The sequence below is a fragment of the Oryctolagus cuniculus genome, chromosome 4 (genome assembly GCF_051225735.1).
Source record: "Oryctolagus cuniculus isolate XC-2025 breed Fujian yellow rabbit chromosome 4, ASM5122573v1, whole genome shotgun sequence".
NCBI lineage: Eukaryota > Metazoa > Chordata > Mammalia > Lagomorpha > Leporidae > Oryctolagus > Oryctolagus cuniculus.
In genome coordinates, this window is record NC_142870.1 from 83,818,723 (window position 1) to 83,837,997 (window position 19,275).

At 53.5% G+C, this 19,275-nt stretch overlaps 1 protein-coding gene across 5 annotated transcripts in view; it reads right to left on the reverse strand.

Annotated features, from left to right (window-relative positions):
• BDH1 (3-hydroxybutyrate dehydrogenase 1) overlaps window positions 1–19,275 on the reverse strand; it is a 37,644-nt gene that overhangs the window by 11,855 nt on the left and 6,514 nt on the right. For 3 of the 5 annotated variants that reach the window (XM_051818943.3, XM_051818941.3, XM_051818940.3), the window contains exons 2-4: window positions 12,065–12,194; window positions 4,006–4,078; window positions 3,214–3,324 (exon numbers count right to left, since the gene is read on the reverse strand). In XM_051818943.3, coding sequence (XP_051674903.1) covers window positions 3,214–3,324; window positions 4,006–4,078; window positions 12,065–12,147 — 267 coding nt within the window. In that variant the 5' untranslated portion in view covers window positions 12,148–12,194. Of the gene's footprint in view, window positions 1–3,213; window positions 3,325–4,005; window positions 4,079–12,064; window positions 12,195–16,093; window positions 16,316–18,948; window positions 19,271–19,275 lie in introns of those variants that run through there. The other 2 variants (XM_051818944.3, XM_089331993.1) reach the window with 2 other exon arrangements.

A 19,275-nucleotide genomic window follows, 5' to 3' on the forward strand; every position in this document is an offset into this window, starting at 1 on the left:
ACCCCACAGAGAAGCAACATGCTATTCTTACTCCTCGTCTGCCTCTCCCAACCTCTGCCCTTGGAATAGAAAAGCTTTCATTCCCCTGTCATTGGCTGCATCTCCCAACAGTGGCTCATCACAGGTGCTCAACAAACCTTTGTTGAACAAATGAACAGAGTGGGAGGGGCAGAGCCAGATCCTGAGTGTTAGAAATGGGAGGGAACTCTATGCAAATAGCCAGCAGAAACAACCCTCTGGGGCCGCTTTTCTACAAAGGGGAGTAGAGAAGCGGGAAGTAGCAACCCCAGGCTGCCCAGGTATGCAGGTCTGTTGCGAGTGGGGGTGTGCCAAAATGGTCCAGTAGGGGGAGCAGTTGATGTAGGAGCTTGGAGGCTTCTCCTGGATCCAAGTCTTTGAACTGGCCCAAAGCAATGAAATCAGAAGCCCGAGCTGCAACCCGGCGCACGGCTAACATCTCAGAACCAGGCTGGAAATCACGTCCCCTGGCACTTTACCCATAGTCTCTGGTGGCTCCGACGACTGTCTGATTTGGAGACACAAAGTGGAAGCACTCAAGAAGTGCTTCTACAACACAGCCTGCCAATGACCTTGTCTGGTACTTTCTTCAGAATCCCAGTCACCAGGTCGCAGAACCGCAGCTGTGAGAGAGGAAGGAGATCTCCGGTCCCGGCCTGTTATTGTAAGAGGAGACTGAGGGGCCGGTGCCGAGGCTCACTAGGCTAATCCTTGCCTGCAATGCCGGTACCCAGGGTTCTAGTCCCGATTGGGGCGCAAGATTCTGTCCCAGTTGCTCCTCTTCCAGTCCAGCTCTCTGCTGTGGCCTGGGAAGGCAGTGGAGGATGGCCTAAGTGCTTGGGCCCTGCACCTGCATGGGAGACCAGGAGGAAGCACCTGGCTCCTGCCTTTGGATTGGTGCAGTGCGCTGGCCGTAGCGGCCATTTGGGGGGTGAATCAACGGAAGGAAGACCTTTTTCTCTGTCTCTCTCTCTCACTGTCTAACTCTGCCTGTCGGAAAAAAAAAAAAAAAAAAAAAAAAAAAGAGGAGACTAAGGCCCAGAGAGAGGAGGTGCTGGTCCAATCCTGGGTTTGTGGCCAATCGGGGTCTGGAGCCCCAGGCTCTAACCCCCTCTCCAAGGCCCTCCTGGAGCTCTGGACAGCTTCTGCCTGCACTAGGGAGTCAAGGTGTGGTCCCCTGTGTTGCTGGCCAGATCAGTGCAAGGGCACAGGTGCCACACACAGGTCGGGGATTTCAAAGGCTCCTGCCAGCACCTGGTGAGGCAGGTCCACATGGCGCAGAGAGCCCGACTCCAAGCACGCCACTCCCCACAGTTTCTTTCATGCCCTCTCACAGGACAGCCCTTCAGGGGAGCAATGTAGCAGAGCTGCATAAAATCTGAGCCCAACTAGCCCTTTCTTAGCTACAAGGTTTTCCTAAGAATCATCAACGAAAGCATACAAAGATGTGTAAAGCTACCCACTGCAATTTTGCTTCTAACGGCAAAAGTCACTGACACGTGCACAGCCACATTTAAGTGACCTGGGGGCCAGAGATTGGGAAGACCTCACTTTTCTACATCAAATACTTCTGTATTGTTTGAATTTCATAATTAAAAAGAAGAAAAAGGGCTGGAGTTGTGGCGCGACAGTTGAAGCCACTGCTTGTGCTGCCTGCGTCTCATACTGGAGTGCCAGTTGGAGTCCCGGCTGCTCCACTTCCAATCCAGCTTCCTGCTAATGCACCTGAGAAGGTACTGGAAGATGACCCAAGTACCCGCATGTGGGAGACCAGGATGCAGCTCTTGGCTCCTGGCTTCAGCCTAGCCTAGAACTGGCTGTTGCTGTCATTTGGGGAGTGAACCAGCAGTTGGAAGATCTCTCTCTCTTACTGTCTTTCCTTTTTTCTTTGCACTTTGTCTTTAAAGTAACCAAATAAATCTTAAAAAAAAAAAAGTTCATTCTGATCTGGAATGATGTTCAGAGCATGGCAATGCAGAATACTTTATTATTTGTAATTGTTTATATTATTGAAAATTATTATTGTAAACATGTATTTATGGATTTACTTATTTGAAAGGCAGAGTGACAGGAAGAGAGAGGGAGAAACAGAGAGAGATCTTCCACCTGCTAGTTTGCTCTAAATGCCTGTAACAGGCTGAAGCCAGGATCTAGGGATTCTACCAGGTCTCCCACCTGCACAGGATGAACTCAAGTTCTTGAGCCATCATCTGCTGCCTCCCAGGTTGTGCACTAGCAGGGAGCTAGGTTGGAAGTGGAGGCAGGACTCAAGCCTCAGCATCCCAGTACAGATGCAGGCATTCCAAATGGCAGCTTAAGCACTGTGCCGTAAGGCCAGCCCCAGACAGACACTCTTTTAAAAACTGTTCAATCTGCTGCTATGGTTGAATCCATGAATGCATAACCCACAGAGCAGACTGTAGCTAGAAAATATGACACCATACTTTATTTACCCTCTGATCCAAGAGCAATCTCATTCTTAGCAATCTGTCCTAAAAATGAACCTCCAACAATACAAAAACACATCTGCCCATGGTTATCCTCCAGCACTTTATTGGTAATTGCAAAATACTAAAGACAACAAGACGTTCGTCCACAGGAGCAGCCTCCCGCCCTGCATTTCTCTCCACGTGCCTGACATTCCACCTGCTATGTCCCAAAGGAGCCTCACGCTTCCCGGCCCATGCCTGAGCCACTCCTTCTGTCCGACAGGTCACTTGTCCCAGTGTCCCTGGGACATTTATTATGTATTCTCCATGGTCCAGGACAAGTGTCACCTGCTCTGTTACCCTGGGATCCAACCCTTCCTCTGCGCACGCCCTAGTCCTGACACATTCCTGAGTCCTCTTCACGCTAAGCCCTCAGCTGTGTCTATGCATGGCTGTTTCCCCACAGAGGGAGGGCTCCGTTCTACCACAGCACTACCAAAGCATCCAGCAGATCATTAGTGACTGACAAGCAAATAACAAATGGATGGATGGATGGATGGATGGATGGAGGGAAGGATGAAGGAAGGAAGGAGGAAGGGAGGGGAGGCGGGAAGACATGAAGAACAAGTGAGACTGAAGCCACAGGGAGAGGTACAGGCTGTTTTGAGCAACACACGGGCCAGCTGTTGGGCAAGCAATTGTTAAAGAACCGCCAGACGCCCACTGCCTGGACGCACAGTGGCAGTGGGGAGGAGCCAGGCCTTACCTTCAGCAAGCAGCCTGCGAACACGAGGAAGCCTTTGGAATGCAGATGCTTGGCCAAGGAGAACCCGAATCCAGAGTCACAGCCCGTGACCAGGACAGCTTTGCTGCCAGCCTGTGCAGGAGGTCAGAGCCCAGGTTAGGCGCCCACAGTCCTGACACAGGGTGAGTGGGCTCCCTGCCCATGACAGCACCAGGTAGCCCTCCCCGCCCACTCCTGCTGTGTGGGGCAGCTCCACGGTGCACTGGAAAAAGCCTGGACTCGGAATCAGCACTCGGACGTCATCCAGCAGTGTCACCGGGAGAGAGGACTTCTGCTGCCTGGGTGTCACCTTCCCCATCTACGCTCACCACGGCCATTGCGGTCGTCACCATCTTCATCATCCAAGTTAACGTGTATGGGGCACAGTACTCACCTTACACCAGGCTCCCGGTATGAACTATTCTGACTGCATCCTCTCGTAACTCCGTGGTGAGTGTGATTATCATACCATGGCACCGTGACGGAGCTGGACTTGAACCAGGGCTGAGAGAGCCCAGATTCCAAACTCTTAACCCCCCGCTCTCCAGGACAGGGTGGGGTTCTGGCTCCCATCAGGCCTCGGCTGCGGCCTTCCCAGGTGGAGGGGCCGAATGCTTTACCGCAGCCTCCCACAGGCATGCGGTGGGCAGGCTCGTTACCCGTGGAGGTGCTTTGGCGGAGGGTGGGCGAGAAGCCCCAAAGCCCTGCTCTGAGGGGGCTCGGGGCCCAGGGGTTCTGAGCATCTGGTTTCCAGGTGGCTGGGCATCCACTCACCGGGTCCACGTTGCTGGCGTATGTCCGACGGCCAACCAGGGGGAAGGAAGCAGAGCAAGACAGGAGAGTGTGCCTGCAAGAGAAACGGCAGCCCAACGTGGGGCTGGGCTCTCACCTGGGGCCAGTCCTCGAGCAGGAGCGACACAGAGGCCCCTGAGTCTCCACTCAGCCTGAAGCAGCGCTGATCGTGTCCCCAGCCCGGGTGCCAGAGTCACCTTAGTGGCCTGCTGAGCAAGCAGACTGGGTGCTAGGCCGGAAGGAGGAGCTGGCACCTGTGTGGCCAACTTAGCCACTGAACAAGAGGAACCTTGCCGAAGACAAAGCCAGCCCGGAAGCTACTTTTGTTGGGAGCGCCTGTTGAAACCTGACCACCTGGGCTGGGAACTTGGTTAGGACGCCTGCTTCTCACATCAGCGTGTCTGGGTTAGAGCTCCAACTCCAGCTCCAGCTTCCTGCTAATTCACCTGCTGGGAGGCAGTGCTGATGCTCAAGTAACCGGCTTCCTGCTACCCACGTGCGAGACCTGAATTGAGTTCTAGGCCACTGGAGAATCTGGGGAGTGGAACAGTGGACAGGAACGTGAACTCCCTCTCACTCTCTTTCTCTCCCTCTCTGTGTGTAACTCTTTCTATGTCTCTCAAATAAGTAAAAAAAAAAAAAAATTTTTTTTAAACTATTGCTTCTCAGGCTTTTGACTAAAAAATTTTAAGAACTTGACTGTCTTATGTCCCACTCCAATAAAGCTCCATTTTTCCCCTTCCCAAAGTGATACAAATAGGTAATGTTTCAGACTAATTCAAGTGTGGACTCTTTGCAGAAATACAGCTTTGCTAAAGCTGTCTGCAAATTCAAGGTCTTAACCCTCAGCAGGTTTAATGCTGCTTCCTGATAAGTTATTTTAATTAAATGTTTTATCTTGAAAGACTTGCAGCTTTACATACAGTGAAGAAATAACAGAGAGATGCCAGGAACTTCTGCCCAGTTTCCACAATGGTGGCATCTTGCCACACCAGGATACTGACACTGGATCAGTAAAAATCCGGGTCATTTCCATCTCCACGAGGTCCTTCATGTCACCCTTCCATAGCTACAGCTACCTCCTTCCCCACCACACCCCCTTCAACCACCAGTCTGTTCTCTGTCTCAATCATTTTGTCATTTTGGGGCGGGCATCGTAGCATAGTAGGTTAAGCCTCTGCCTGCGATGCCAGCATCCAATGTGAGCGCTGGTTCGACACCCATGAGGCTGCCCGGCGGGGCGGGGGCCCGGGCCCTCAGACGTAGGCAGACTGTCCTTCACAAGCAGGCTGCCAGCTGTGGCTGCAAAGCCTGCCTCCAGACCAGCACCTCCCCTACTAGTAGCTTCCTGTGCTGTGTGTGTGACCTGGTGGCTTTATTTTTTTTTTTTTATTTTTTTTTATTTTTTTTTATTTTTATTTTTTTTTTATCTTTTATTTAATGAATATAAATTTCCAAAGTACGTCTCATGGGTTACAATGGCTTTCCCCCCCATACCGTCCCTCCCACCCACCACCCTCCCCTTTCCCACTCCCTCTCCCCTTCCATTCACATCAAGATTCATTTTCGATTATCTTAGTATACAGAGACCTAGTGGCTTTAAATCCCACCTCCAGGTGGGTGCTCTTTCACCCAGAGCTGGCAGGGGAAGGGGCTGAGCCCCTGGGGAGAGTCCACCGGCTCCAGAAGATCCAGGCTGTCTTGTGTGACCCTTGCCGCTTTAAATCATGCCTTCAGGTTAGTTGCAATAATCCACCCAGAGCTAGTAGAGGGGGCTGAGCCCCTGAGCGGGAGACAGGCCGTCTGCAGGAGACCCCCCGCTATCTCCATGAGCTGCAGCCAATCAACATACAGTGCGTGAAATCCCCGTCCAATGGGCTCCCCCACAGAATGACCCAGTGAAAGAAACAGTAACACCTTCAAAACCCGGACACTCCCTCAAAGCCAGTGTCCCGCTCGGGCGCTCTGCCTGCTCTCCTCTCAGACCAGATGCTTTCGGTTGCTTGCCAATCAAATAAAAGTTCTTTTCTAATAAAAGTTTCTGCCTCTTTGCAAATTATTTCCCAAATTTTTCTTTTTTTTTTTAAATTTGACAGTGAGAGAGAGACAGAAAGGTCTTCCCTCCATTGGTTCACTCCCCAAATGGCCACAACGGCCGGCGCTGCACCGATCCGAAGGCAGGAGCCAGGTACTTCTCCCTGGTCTCCCATGCAGGTGCAGGGGCCCAAGCACCTGGGCCATCCTCCACTGCCCTCCCGGGCCACAGCAGAGAGCTGGCCTGGAAGACCAGCCACCGGAACTAGAACCCGGCGCCCAAATGGGATGTTGGCGCCGCAGGTGGAGGATTAACCAAGTGAGCCATGGCACCAGCCCCACCAAATTTTTATTTCTATACTAAGCTAAGGAAAAGAACCCACAAGACTTTCTCCAGTAACCGCCCTTCCTTCCATGACCGATAACAATCCAGCTACTCCACTTCCAATCCAGCTCCCTGCTAATGGCCTGGGAAAGCAGTGGAGGATGGCCCAAGTCCTTGGGCCCCTGAACCCATGTGAGAGACCTGGAAGAAGCTCCAGGCTCCTGGCTTTGGCCTGTCCTGTTGAAACCATTTGGGGGCCGGCGCCGCGGCTCACTAGGCTAATCCTCCGCCTTGCGGCGCCGGCACACCAGGTTCTAGTCCTGGTCGGGGCGCCGGATTCTGTCCTGGTTGCCCCTCTTCCAGGCCAGCTCTCTGCTATGGCCAGGGAGTGCAGTGGAGGATGGCCCAAGTGCTTGGGCCCTGCACCACATGGGAGACCAGGATAAGTACCTGGCTCCTGCCATCGGATCAGCGTGGTGCGCTGGCTGCAGCGCACTGGCCACAGTGGCCATTGGAGGGTGAACCAACGGCAAAAGGAAGACCTTTCTCTCTGTCTCTCTCTCTCACTGTCCACTCTGCCTGCCAAAAAATAAAAAAAAAAAATAAAGAAACCATTTGGGGAGTGAACCAGTGGATGGAAGATCTCTTCCCCACCCCCAGCTCCCCTGGAACTCTGGTTTTCAAATAAATTTTTAAAAAATCTCTAAAAAAAAAACAAAACAAATCCAAAAAAACCCTATTGTGTCATTTCAACAATGTTTTATTAATGGAATCACCCCTTAGATGAACAGAATGCAACCTTTGGGACGAATTTCTCATTCAACACAAATCTCTGCTAAAACAAAATGCTGTTGGCGGGTGGCCTGCAAACAACAGAGATGTGCTTCCAACAGTTCTGGAGGCCAGGCAGCCCACAGTCAAGGCAGCAGCAGGCTGTGCCGGGGGAGGGCCCGCTTCCTCCCCAGACAGCTGTCGCAGGCCTCGCACAGCGGGAGGCTGACGCAAGGGTCCACCTTCATGACCTGATCATCTGCCAAAACCCCACTTCCTATGCTGTTACCTTGGGAGTTAGGATTTCCACACACGAGATCCAGGGCAAACAAACATTCGACCACAGCATCGTCTGAACATCCTCGTCGGTAAAATGCCCTTCATATTTTACAGGTACTCCAGTGAGTGCGGGAGGGAAGAGCAAGAATGGGGCAAGGGAAGACACAGACGCAACAAAAAACAACAGCACGGTGACAGGTGCGCCAGGGATCAAGACATGGGTTGACTACCTCTTATCTGAAATGCTTGGGACCAGAAGTGCTTCAGACTTCAGAGGCTTTCAAATTTTGGAATATTTGTATACACATAACGAGATATGCTGGGAACGGGACCCAAATCTAAACACAGAATTCACGTGTGCTACATATGTATCCTGTACATGGAGCCTGAAGGTAACTCCATACATATTTGAAGGCGCCTGTATTTTGACTGTAACCACCAGCCTTGCAATGCTCCATTGTGGCGGCACATCCATGCTCAAAATGTCTCAGATGTCAGCTTTTCAGATTAGGAATGCTCAGCTGGTACTACTTTCTATTTTTGTATATATTTGAGATTTTTCATAAAATAATTAAAAAAAATCACAGGCAGGCTTTCTAAACTATTCCCACGGCTAGCCTCACTTCTGACCGATTAAATCAGAATCCCCAGAGGGATGGGTTTTTTCTCCCTACTCTGCTCATCTGTGCACATAGACTTAGAAACTGCCACCGCAGGAGGACAAAAGACTCTTCCCCCAGGGGTCTCCCTGTGAGGCTTCTGGATTGCCAAAGCCCTAGCATCACTGGGGACACAGCTTGGCTGGGGCAGACACTGCTGCTTCCCTGCCTGTAGCCACTCTTCTCTTCCTCCTCACTAGTAAAATCTACTTCCTTCCTTCGTGGTCACATGACAACCCATTTCCAACACGGTGCAGGCAGAGGCCTGCCACGGCTGCAAGCCAGCTTGCTTCCCAGATGCGGTGCTGCTCCTTCCTCCCGTTGCTTCGTCTCTTCCTGGAAGCTGGCGGGGTTGGTGAGTCATGGCACCCCCAGGGTGACAGAAAGCAACTAGGAGCCTGCGTTCCCTGAAGCCACAGCTGCTCGCACTTGCGGGGGTTCCTCCTACTCTTAGTGTGACACAGTCCTAACGGACCCACTGACCCTACCCGGGCCTCCCAGGCTGAGAGTGCCCCTGAGGGTTACAGTCAAACCTCAAACTACAGGATACTGCATATGTCCATGGAGGGTCTTCCCAAGGCTTGGACACTGTCAGCTCCGCCAGGCCCACAGGGGGCCTCAGGACAGTCAGCACCTGTCTGGCGGGTGCAGTCCCCAAGGTGTGGGGCCAGATTGGGAGGACAAGCAGAAGCCGATGGGGCAGAAGGGCTTCCCCCACCCTGGTTTCCTCCCCATCTTACCAATCCCCATTGTGAGATATTGAGAGGGCAGAAAATTAATGCCACCATGGCATTTGCAGGTGGAACGTTTGGGAGGTGACTAGGGTGAGATGAGGTCCTCGGCACAGGGCCCTATAACTATACAGCTAGAGAGAGCAGGGGATATCAATGCGCACGCTCCCAGTCTGTGATGCCCCGCACCACCTCGGAACTCCGCCAGCAAGACCGCAGCTAGGTGCAGGTCTTAACCCGGGAGCAGACACTTGAGCCCAAATAAGCCTCTGTTTCTCTGCAGGTGGCCCAGGCATTTCATTAGAGTAACAAAATCTGAGATAAGCCTGTGGCTGCCAAAAGGAGTCATGTGAGCCCGGGCCCAGCTGGGCACCAGAGGTGCAACCACGACCCCAGGAGGGAGAGTTCCCGGGGTGCCGGAGGCATTCAAGAAATTCAGACACAGCTAGGAATTCAAACTCTGAGGGCTGTGCAGAACCAGTTAGCGGAGCTTATCGGGTGCTGGGCAGGCCGGGGGCACAAGGCCCGAGCCTGGAGCCATGTGACCAGCGCTGGGCGCCACGCTCAGGGCACCACAACTCACGAAGGGGCGCCAGCCAAATGGAGACCCTCACTGGGGTGCTGTACCCGGATGCTGTGAGGAAAGCACGGGAGACAAGGCAGGAAAACATGCGTAGACGGCACGCAGGGGCCCGGTGTGGCCTGGGAGAAGGGAGCGTGAACTCAGCGGCCGTCACAGGAGGAAAGATGCCTGCTGCACGGAGCCCTGCCAGACAGGAGGCCACGGGGGCAGGGCTGACCTTGCCAGCGCTGGACACGGACAGAGGCTGGAAGGCCACTTGGTACGAATGGACCAGAGTGTGAGGCTCTTTCCAGCTGAGACTGACTCCAGCAAAACCATCAAGCCAAGGCCTCCCCCACCACTGAGCCCTCTGATCTGGTTCCTTCGCGGGAATCACGCGCATGCTGGCCTCAGTCTGTGCTGGGGCATCCCGCCCTGGCCTCTGCGGGCACCTTCTCCCTGCTGACGTGTAACGTGCTCGGCCCCTCCGTGATCCAACGACCCAGCATGTGACAGCCCTTCTGTCCCCTCAGATGGGTCAGAAGCTGACGGATGCTCCACTTCCCTTGAAGTTGGAGGCAAAACCTCTGCAAAAGTACTTTAGCTTCCTTTGGGATTTTCTACTCTATTAAAAAATAATCTCTAGAAATCTCTAAGAACCTCTTTTGAGACTGATTTGCCCATTTTCTTGGCGCATTCGCTGCAAAGAAAAGTGCACAAAATCTCTCAAAAGCCGGTCCACGGGCCGGCGCCATGGCTCACTTGGTTAATCCTCCGCCTGTGGCACCAGCATCCCATATTGGCGCCGTGTTCTAGTCCCGGTTGCTCCTCTTCCAGCCCAGCTCTCTGCTGTGGCCTGGGGAGGGCAGTAGAGGATGGTCCAAGTGTTTGGGCCCTGCACCCGCGTGGGAGACCAGGAAGAAGCACCTGGCTCCTGGTTCGGATCGGCGCAGCACCGGCCATGGCAGTCATTGGTCATTTGGGGAGTGAACCAATGGAAGGAAGACCTTTCTCTCTGTCTCTCTCTCTGTCTATAACTCCACCTGAAAAAAAAGAAAGAAAAAAAGAAAGAAAAAAGAAAAAACCGGTCCACAGAGCAGGCTCCATGCCCCCTCCGCCGGGGTGTGGACGGGGCTCCATTTTACACTCTGTTCACACCGTGTCCTCTGGCAGCTGAAGCCCAGCTCCAAGTCAAGCTGCCATATTCCACGAAAGAGCATCTAAGCAACTGCTGCTAAAACCCTGAACGTGTGTTCCTCTAAACACATCTGCTGGTACAGAAAACATCAAGCTCGTGGCTGCTGGGACCTTAACTTTAACCTGACACTCCATCTCACTACCTTGAAACGGTACAGGGAAAAAACCCCACATTTCTTATTTTTCCCCTGCCCAGGCTGCAAAAGAGAAAAACTGTGACAGCACAGCCCACGGAATCCCCTTGAGCAAGGTAATTCCAGAAGCCCTCAAAGAGTTGTTTGATTCGCATTACTTTACAATTCTCCTAAACCACACAAACGGCGAAGTCTCAGGACACCTGCGTGAACTGGTTTCACACGCGAAGGTCAAAGAGAGCAATTATCCAAGTGAGCAAAGTCATGCGCTCCGGGAACACCATGTGCCTCCTGATACGGTGCACTGAGGGGGCACCACGCACGTCTGCAGACGTGTACCTGCACTGAAGCACGAGCAAACAGCACCCAAACCCAAGCCGAGAGACAGTCTGCAAAGCAACTGGACAGTCCTTCTGAACGTCAGGGCCACACACGAAATGGACTGAGACACCCACCCCCAGCAAAGAGACTAAAGAAGACAGGACAGCCACATGGAACGTGGCACTCTGGGTTGTATCCTGGGCAGAGAAAGCCCCATGGGTGGGCCACTCAAAACCTGGGTAAGGTCTGTAGGTTGGCTGCTGGAATGACAGCAGTGGTGACTTCCTGATTTCCTCATTGTGCTGTGATTGTGCGAGACAAGTCAGGTGAAGGGTACAGGACCTGCTGCACCATCCCCTGCTCCCTTTCCTCCTCCTCCTCCCCTCTGCCCCACTTCCTCCCTTTTGTTGAGATCCTTGGTGCCTAACCAGGCCCTGCTCAGCTCCTTGCAAAGCAGGTAAGCTGCACAGGGCAGCTATGGAACTGTGGAGAGGGAAGTTCCCTGAGAATTCAGAGCCTCCTACTCTTCGGCCAGCTGCGCTCTCCCACCCCTACCCTCCACAGCAATGGCAAATTCTCTCCTTAACCTGATAAACACCTGAGTTCTAAACACGCCCAGTGCGCAGTCTCTTTGCAAGAACAGACTGTTGCCAACCTCTTTGCTTCAAATAAAGCAACCTGTCTCTGTTGAGGTTGGTCTCCATCTTCTATTTCTGTCTCTCCTTTCTGCGGGTATGAAAGGCCAGAACCCTAAGCTATTCTTTACCTAGCAAAGGGGATCTGAGACCCTTTGGCACTACTGGTACAACTTTTGTGGAAGTCTAAAGTTTTTCAAAATGCCAAAGTCTTTTAAAAAAAAACCCTCACCCTGTGAGCACACCTGTGAGCGACCCTTGCAGGCGCAGAGGCTGTGGACAGGCCGTCAAGCCCCAGCGCCACCTGCACTGCCCATGTGTCAAGGGCAGCAGCATCTCCCCTTGCCCAGAAATCACCACCTCCCAGGGCCACCTCCACCCTCAGCTGCTTACCTCGCTCCATCCTGTCTGTGGGAGACATTCAGGCCTCTCCCTGGGAGCCGGGACAGAGGTCTGGAGAGGCGGGCGGCCAGCATTGTGGACACGTGGTAGGAGGATCTGCTTCCTCTTCCTGCCAGGGGCTCTGAAACACAAATTGCACCCTCAGCATGGCCTTGCTGTGCTCAGGGGGTTAGGTCAGGGGGCCATCTTCCTTCCAGGTTGTAAAGGGGAACTGGGTGGGGTCCTGCTGCCAGACAGCCCCCTGCCCCTCCATCTCACATAGACTGCCCCAAACAGCCAGGAGCCAGGGGGTCTGGAAACCTGGGCTCTGGCTCTGGCTGGGCCAACACCTCACTGGGCCACTCTGCCTGTGTTGCCTCCCGTTTGTAACATGAGGAGGTTGGACCAGAAGGGTGATCCTCAAACCAGGCTGCACAGCAACTCCGGGGCGCTCCGGGCCTCAGCCCCCGGGAAGGCTGACCGAGAGAGTCCGGCTCCCTTGTCCAGGCGCCTCATGCCCAGGAAAACACCCCGCTGCGGTGACCAGGGCTCTGCCTTCCCTCCCAGCGCACCTGTGTGCCCCTGCAGGCGGCTTTTCTAGTCCCATCTTCTGACCCTGCTCTCCACCTCTCTCCCCAGCTGACAGGCAGGGGGTCTGGCTCGGAGGCAGAATTCATCAGTAACTCATTAGAGCATAGGGTCTGGAGCCACAAAACCAAAGACCTTTCAGTCTAAAAATTACAACAGCACACACACACACACACACACACACACTCCCTCTCTATTGAAGTTTTGATCACCCTTTCCGCAACAAAGCCACGCATAGTCTGATGGCATCTTAAGGTTACTTAGCACTAGGACCAGCCATGCATGCTGCCTCACACATGCTGTGTGCTATGAGATGCTGGTGTCACAAGCAGTGGCTTAACCCACTGCACCACAGCGCTGGCGCCTCATGCTGAAATGTTGCCATTGTTGTGGGATGTTGAGAGGTGGGGCCTTTAGAAGTGACTGGATCATTAAGGGAGGTCAAGGCCTTCCTGGAGTGAGTCTCAGTGTTGCAGGATGCGATTAGCTATGGAAAGTGCAGGTTGTTACAACTCAAGTCCACTTCTCATGTTATGCCTCTTCAACACACTACTTGTTTTTGTTTGTTGTTGTTGTTGTTGCCATGCCATGACACAGCACAGGGCCCTCACCAGATGCTAGGCAGGTGCTGGTGCCACGTCTGTGGACTTTCTAGCCTCCAGACCATGAACCAAAGTTCCCACAAACTATCCAGTGTCAAGGAGTCTGTTCCAGCAACAGAAAACAGACTAAGATAGCCCCTTACTAAAGTAGGTCCCATGCCACACACACAGGAACTTTTCTACAAGATCACTCTCCATCCACAATGATCCTGTTCATTTACTTGGTCTTCCCTCAGTGGATCCTAAGCCCAGTGAGCCCAGGAGCCTTGTCCATCTTGCTCACCATTGAATCCTCAATGCTGGACGCAGCCTGACACAAGAGAACACCCATGGGGAGCAGAGCTGTGCTCAGGGGGTCCCCGCAGGGAACTCAGGTAGAAAGCCAGCCTCTGGCCCCAACTGAGGCCACGGGCAGCAGCAGCGATGGGCCCAGCTGGGTGCCCCGCCCCCACCTCAGTCCCAAATTGCTGGCTGAGCTCACAGATCTTCAGCTCCTCCCGCAGGACTGGAGTCTGAGGTCACCACCACTCGGTGACTTCAAATCCAGTTCTCTATAATTAAAGTCCTTTCTATCCCCCCGGCCAAGGCCTGTGGCAGAAAAGGCCTCGCTATAATCTCCCAGTAGAGGGCTGCTTTCAATTTTGTTTTCCTCAGAGTCAGCAGTACCTAAAACTACTGGAGTCGAAACAGCTTAACTTGCATTAAAATCAGTCCTTTGAATAACGCACTGTTCACATTGTAGTGTCTCTCTCACAATCTTTTGTTTCGTTTGAAAGCAGGGAGATAGAGATTTCCCCACCTGCTGCAACAGGCAGGGCTGGGCCAGGCTGAAGCTGGGAGTCAGGAACTCCATCCGGGTCTCCCACGTGGTAGCAGAGACGCAAATACTTGAGCCATCACCTGCTGTCCCCCCAGGGTGCACGTTAGTGGGAAGCTGGGATCCAGAGTGGGTCGTGGGCACCCCAAGCAGCATCTTGACTACTACGCCCAAAGCCTGCCCCGCAGTGCAGTCTCCTACACAGGGAACAGCACGCATGTCCATTTCATTCTTAAGTTTCTGAGAGCCGTTGTGATTTTCACCCCAGACAATAACACAGGCCCTGGGCCTCCCAGGGACTCTCCAAGGTTGCTTTGTCGCCTTCATGCCGCCTGCTGGGCTTTCCCTGTAAATATTAAGTTCTCAAACTTGAAATGCCACTCACTTCCTTTTTGATTTGGGAACACACATGGTTGCTGGAGGCAGGTGCTACACAGAAAAGGGCAGAGTAGCCACAGGGGCAGGGGACAGTGTCCCACATCTCAAAAGGCAAATAAATAAGGAAGTGCCCCAGGATGACAGCACGAGGGCTTCACTCCCAGGGACCAAATTCACACAGGTCTTAGAGAAACTTCTCTACTGCTAGCAGCACCTGGGTCTCCTCTCCAGGGCACCCCCTGCCCACCCACACACAACCTGTGGAAAGTGCTCTCTCCTAAACAGAGCACCCTGTTCTGCCAGGCTCCCATGCTGCACTCGGACAGCAGAGGCCACAGCTGGCTACTTTCCTGGGAGTCACTGGCAGGGGCACACACTCCCAGCACCTGACATTCTCAGAAGAGGCGGGGCATCCGCAAGACACAGGCAGGAGGGACAGCTGCAGTGCCTCTGGACAGGAAGTCTAGATGGGCCATTGTCACTGCCAAGTGGGAGGCGCAGGCCTTGTCCCCGGGAGAGGGCAAGCTGGGTTTACATGGGGTGACACTGATGCCGGGCTCCACAGTAAGGAGCTGAAGTCAGTGTGTCCCAATGTTTGATAACTGGCAGCCTGGCTCCCGTGTGTTCCACGCAGCTGGTGTGTGTGTGTGTGTTGGCCTGCCTACTGTTTTCAAAGGCAAGATGAGACAGCTAAGCTATGCTTGAACTCACTACAGTTTGCACTTAATACCTTAAAACCCACCATATCACCTTTGCCCCGGACACCATGGGCATCTGAGCTTTGAGGTCCCTAGCCAGATGGATGTGTGCCATCCCTTTGCAATTTTCCTTCTGATCGTTCAGTATAGTCTTGCTTAAAAGTTCCAGCTCCCAGTCCATCTGGGTCTCCTATGTGGGTGGCAGGGACCCAATTATTTGAGCCCTCCCCTGCTGCCCTCACCTGGACTTCCTCGCTCTTGGTTTTGACCTGGCCCAACTCCAACTGTTGTGGGCATTTGGGGAATGAACCACCTTGCTGCCTCTCAAAATTAGTTAATTAATTAGTAAATTAAATTTTAAAAAAATGTACAGAAAGTAGTTTTAAAAAAATAAGGTTTCATCCCAGCTCAGCTATGCATGCTAAGTGCACAGTTACTGGGAGCTTCCTTGAGGTCATGCAAAAAGGGTATCTGGATAAGTTTTAAAGTCCTCATCCAAAAAAAGACAACCAGGGGCCAACAGGTGGCACAGGGGGTAAAGCTGCCACCTGTGACACTGGTTAGAGTCCTGGCTGCTCTACTTCCAATCCAGCTCCTGGCTAATGGCCTGGAAAAGCAGCACAAGATGGTCCAAGTGGTTGGGCCCCTGCACCCATGTGGGAGACCTAGAAGAAGCTCCAAGCTCCTGGCTTCAGCCTGGCCCAGTCTTGGCCATTGCAGCCATTTAGGGAGTCAACCAGCAGGTGGAAGATATCGCTCTCTCTCTCTCTCTTTGCCTCTCCCTCTCTTTGTAACTCTGCTTTTCAAGTAAATAAAAAAAAAATCTTAAAAAAAAAGACATCTGTCATTCTTTAGAGTTAGCCACTCTGAAACAAAAGTCTAAAAGAATGCCTAGGAACGTGACCAGCACGCCACGTTCTCATCACCACTTTATCTCACATGTAGACACGACACTCACGTGGCTTATTTCCCAGAGACCTTCAAAAGCCGAGGAGGGGTCAATGTGAGCCTGGTTCAGCAAAGGCACACCTAAAGCAGACACTTGAATCAGTCTGTAAGACAGTCCTGTCGCCAGACTAGAGTGACAGACAATTCTCCTCGGACGACACAACACAAACACCTTTTGGGGGGGGGTCTGTCCTGCTTATCTGACTCCCTCCTGTCAGGCCTGCCTGTTGCCCACAGCGCTTGGCCTCTGCAGCTACAGCTGGACAGTGAGACTGCCCCTTCTGCCACATGGGACAAGGCCAGGGACAGAAACAGACCCAGCATGAACCCATCATTCTGTCCCTTCTACTTGGAAAGAATGCAGACCCGCCTCTGTGGGGACATGTGATCTGGCTGGGGGGGGGGGGCAGCCACAAGGTCCTGCAGCCACAGAGAGGTGCAGAAAGCCAATAGGGGAGGAGGGGCGGGCAGACAGAGAGTGCAAGAGCGCCAACACACATGTACAGACAGCAGCAGAGAGGGAGCTGGAAATAAAAGAACAAGAGCAGCTGCCCGCCTGCCCCCCGCTCTGCAACACAAGACGTGTGTCACTGTTCTCCGTGTATTTAAGCCTAGAGTTTCTGCTGGCTGCAGCCAGAACACTAGTGGGTGAAACACGCTGAAGGCAGGCTCTTTCCCCAGAACACTATTACTAGTGCCCCCCACTCTGGGTGTGCCAGCTCCAGCCAGACCACAAATGGGGGCCTCCAGCCTCTCTTCTTGCTCTGTCGTCACCCCCATGGCATGCTCTTGTGGTTTTAAACATGACTTACATGCTGCTGACCCCCCTGTATTTATCTCCAACTTGGTCATCTCCCCTGGATTCCACTTTTTTTTTTTTTTTTTTGGTAAGTTAGGTGGCAAGGCTTATAGGGGTAGGGCATCAGTCAGAAGGGATGGGGCAGAATCCAAGAGAGAGTGCCCAGTCACTCAAACTGGGTTACGTGGTTAAACAGAGAGACTACACCTGACAGGCCAGGCAGGTGGCTCAGCAGAGCTGAGTGCTGAGAATACACAGTCTGCGTTCAGAGTGGGGTCCACTCTTACTTACACAACTGTCCACTGGATATTTAACAGGTATCTCAACTCTCACCCGTCCACAGTGAGCTGTGCTAGTGTCCTGCATACCCATTCTGCTAAATCCTCATGATGACTTTTTTATTTTGAGAGGCAGTGAGACAGACACACAGAGAGTAAGCTCCTATCACTGGCTGACTCCCCCAATTGCCCCCAACAGCGGGGACTGAGCTGAGAATGCAATCCAAGTCTCCCAAGTGGGTGGCAAACTACCTGAACCACCACAACTGCCTCTCAGGGTGTGCAGTGGAGAAAGCTGCACTAGGAGTCAGAGCCGACTCAAACACGGGCACTCCCATATGGGACAAGGCATCTTCCTCACCAGGCTAAACGCCCACTCTCAGCTCCTCCTCATTCTCAACTCCTCTCTGTCTTGTACACACCACAGTCCAGTGTCAGCACACCCTACTGATGCCACCTCTGCTACCTCTTAGGCTGAGACTGCATCTCCTTTTGCCTGGACTACTGCAACAGCCTCCCAGGTAAGGCCCTGTTCCACCGTCTCCCTTCCGACTCTGCTCCACACAGCCTGCATGGCCTGTGGAACTTGATCTGCTGCTGCGTCTCCTGCGCCCAGCTCTGATGAGGGTAAAAGTCAAATCGTCCTAGACTGCTGCGTGACCTAGGGCCCCAGGCCCCCTCGGACCTCCTGCCTCCCTTCCTCACTGCACCTTGCTCAGGGGCCTTCTTGTAGTCTTTGGAACAAACACCCAGGCAAGCGCTGAGCCTCTGCCCCGGCGGCTCTTCCAGCTGAAGCAACCCCTCCCCGCCCCACACCCTCAGCATCCCATCTCTCCCTTTGGCCCTCTACTCAAATGCTTCCTCAGCAAGACGTTCCCTGGGCAACCCACCAACCCCAACCACAGCCTGGTATTTCCTGAACGCCTTCGCTGCCCCCATCTATGCTGCCTCCTCGGTAACTCCCACATGACAAAGCACACATATCGTACTTGTGTATCTCATGTGTTGTCTTTCAGTTCCATCACAATGTAAGCTCTCGGGGGCTGGTGTTGTGCCACAGCAGGTGAAGCTACCATCTGCAACACCAGCATCCCATATGGGCACCAGTTCGAGTCCTGGCTGTTCCGCTTTCCATTCATAATGTGCCTGGGAAAGCAGTGGAAGATGGTCCAAGTACTTGGGCCCCTGCCACCCATGTGGGAGACCTGGAGGAAGCTCCTGGCTCCTGGCTTCAGCCTGACCCAGCCTTGGCCATTGCAGCCATTTGGGAAGTGAACCAGCAGATGGAATGAGGAGCCTTTCCCAACCGGTGGCACGTTTCAGAGCACACAGCTGGGTGCCCTTGTCCTCTGGGGCCCCTTCAGTCTTACTCCATACACTCATCTACTCCTATTTAAGCACTCACTACACCACCCCTGAAAGAATCCTGTACTTCCCAGTTCCCCTGCCTCGCTCATCCTATTCCACACCTGAGTTAACACACGTCTGAGCTGGGTCAAAGAACCCCTCCTCCGAGATGCCCTTCCTAATCCCGAGTCAGAAATCAGTCTTTCCCCAACCGCCTTCCCCTGCGCTGCTGTAACAGGCAATAGGAGAGGTATTTGTGCCCATAACCCCTCACAAGCCTCCACCCAGCCGCCAATCCCAGCTGGGCCGTGCGCACCCCACACCCCCCAGACAGCACCCGTGTTTCCATTACTGACTTCTGGCCCCTCAAAAATCCTTCCTCTAATGCCTAGCAGGAGACAGACGCTCTATAAATGTGTACTGAGGGGATAGGAAACCTACACAAGTTCCAGAAGGTGGCTTCCTGGCCTGCCCGGGCGCAGGAGCATATGCGCAGTGCCCGGCGGGATTGCAACCCGTCTGCAGGAACGTACGCATCAGGCGGGCCTCCGCAAACCCTCGGCGTCGGACCCGCAGGGTTGGACGTGACTCTGTCAGCTGACGGCCCGCTGACTGGCTGGAAAAACCGCGCACAGCCCAGCGCCGCCACCGTCGCGCGCAGCCCCGGAGTAGCGAGGGCCGCAGGGGAACCAGCCGGGTGCCGGGGCCCCACGCGGTCACAGGCGCGCTCCAGCACGTAGGCTGCGCGGGGACGCCGAGACGCGCAGG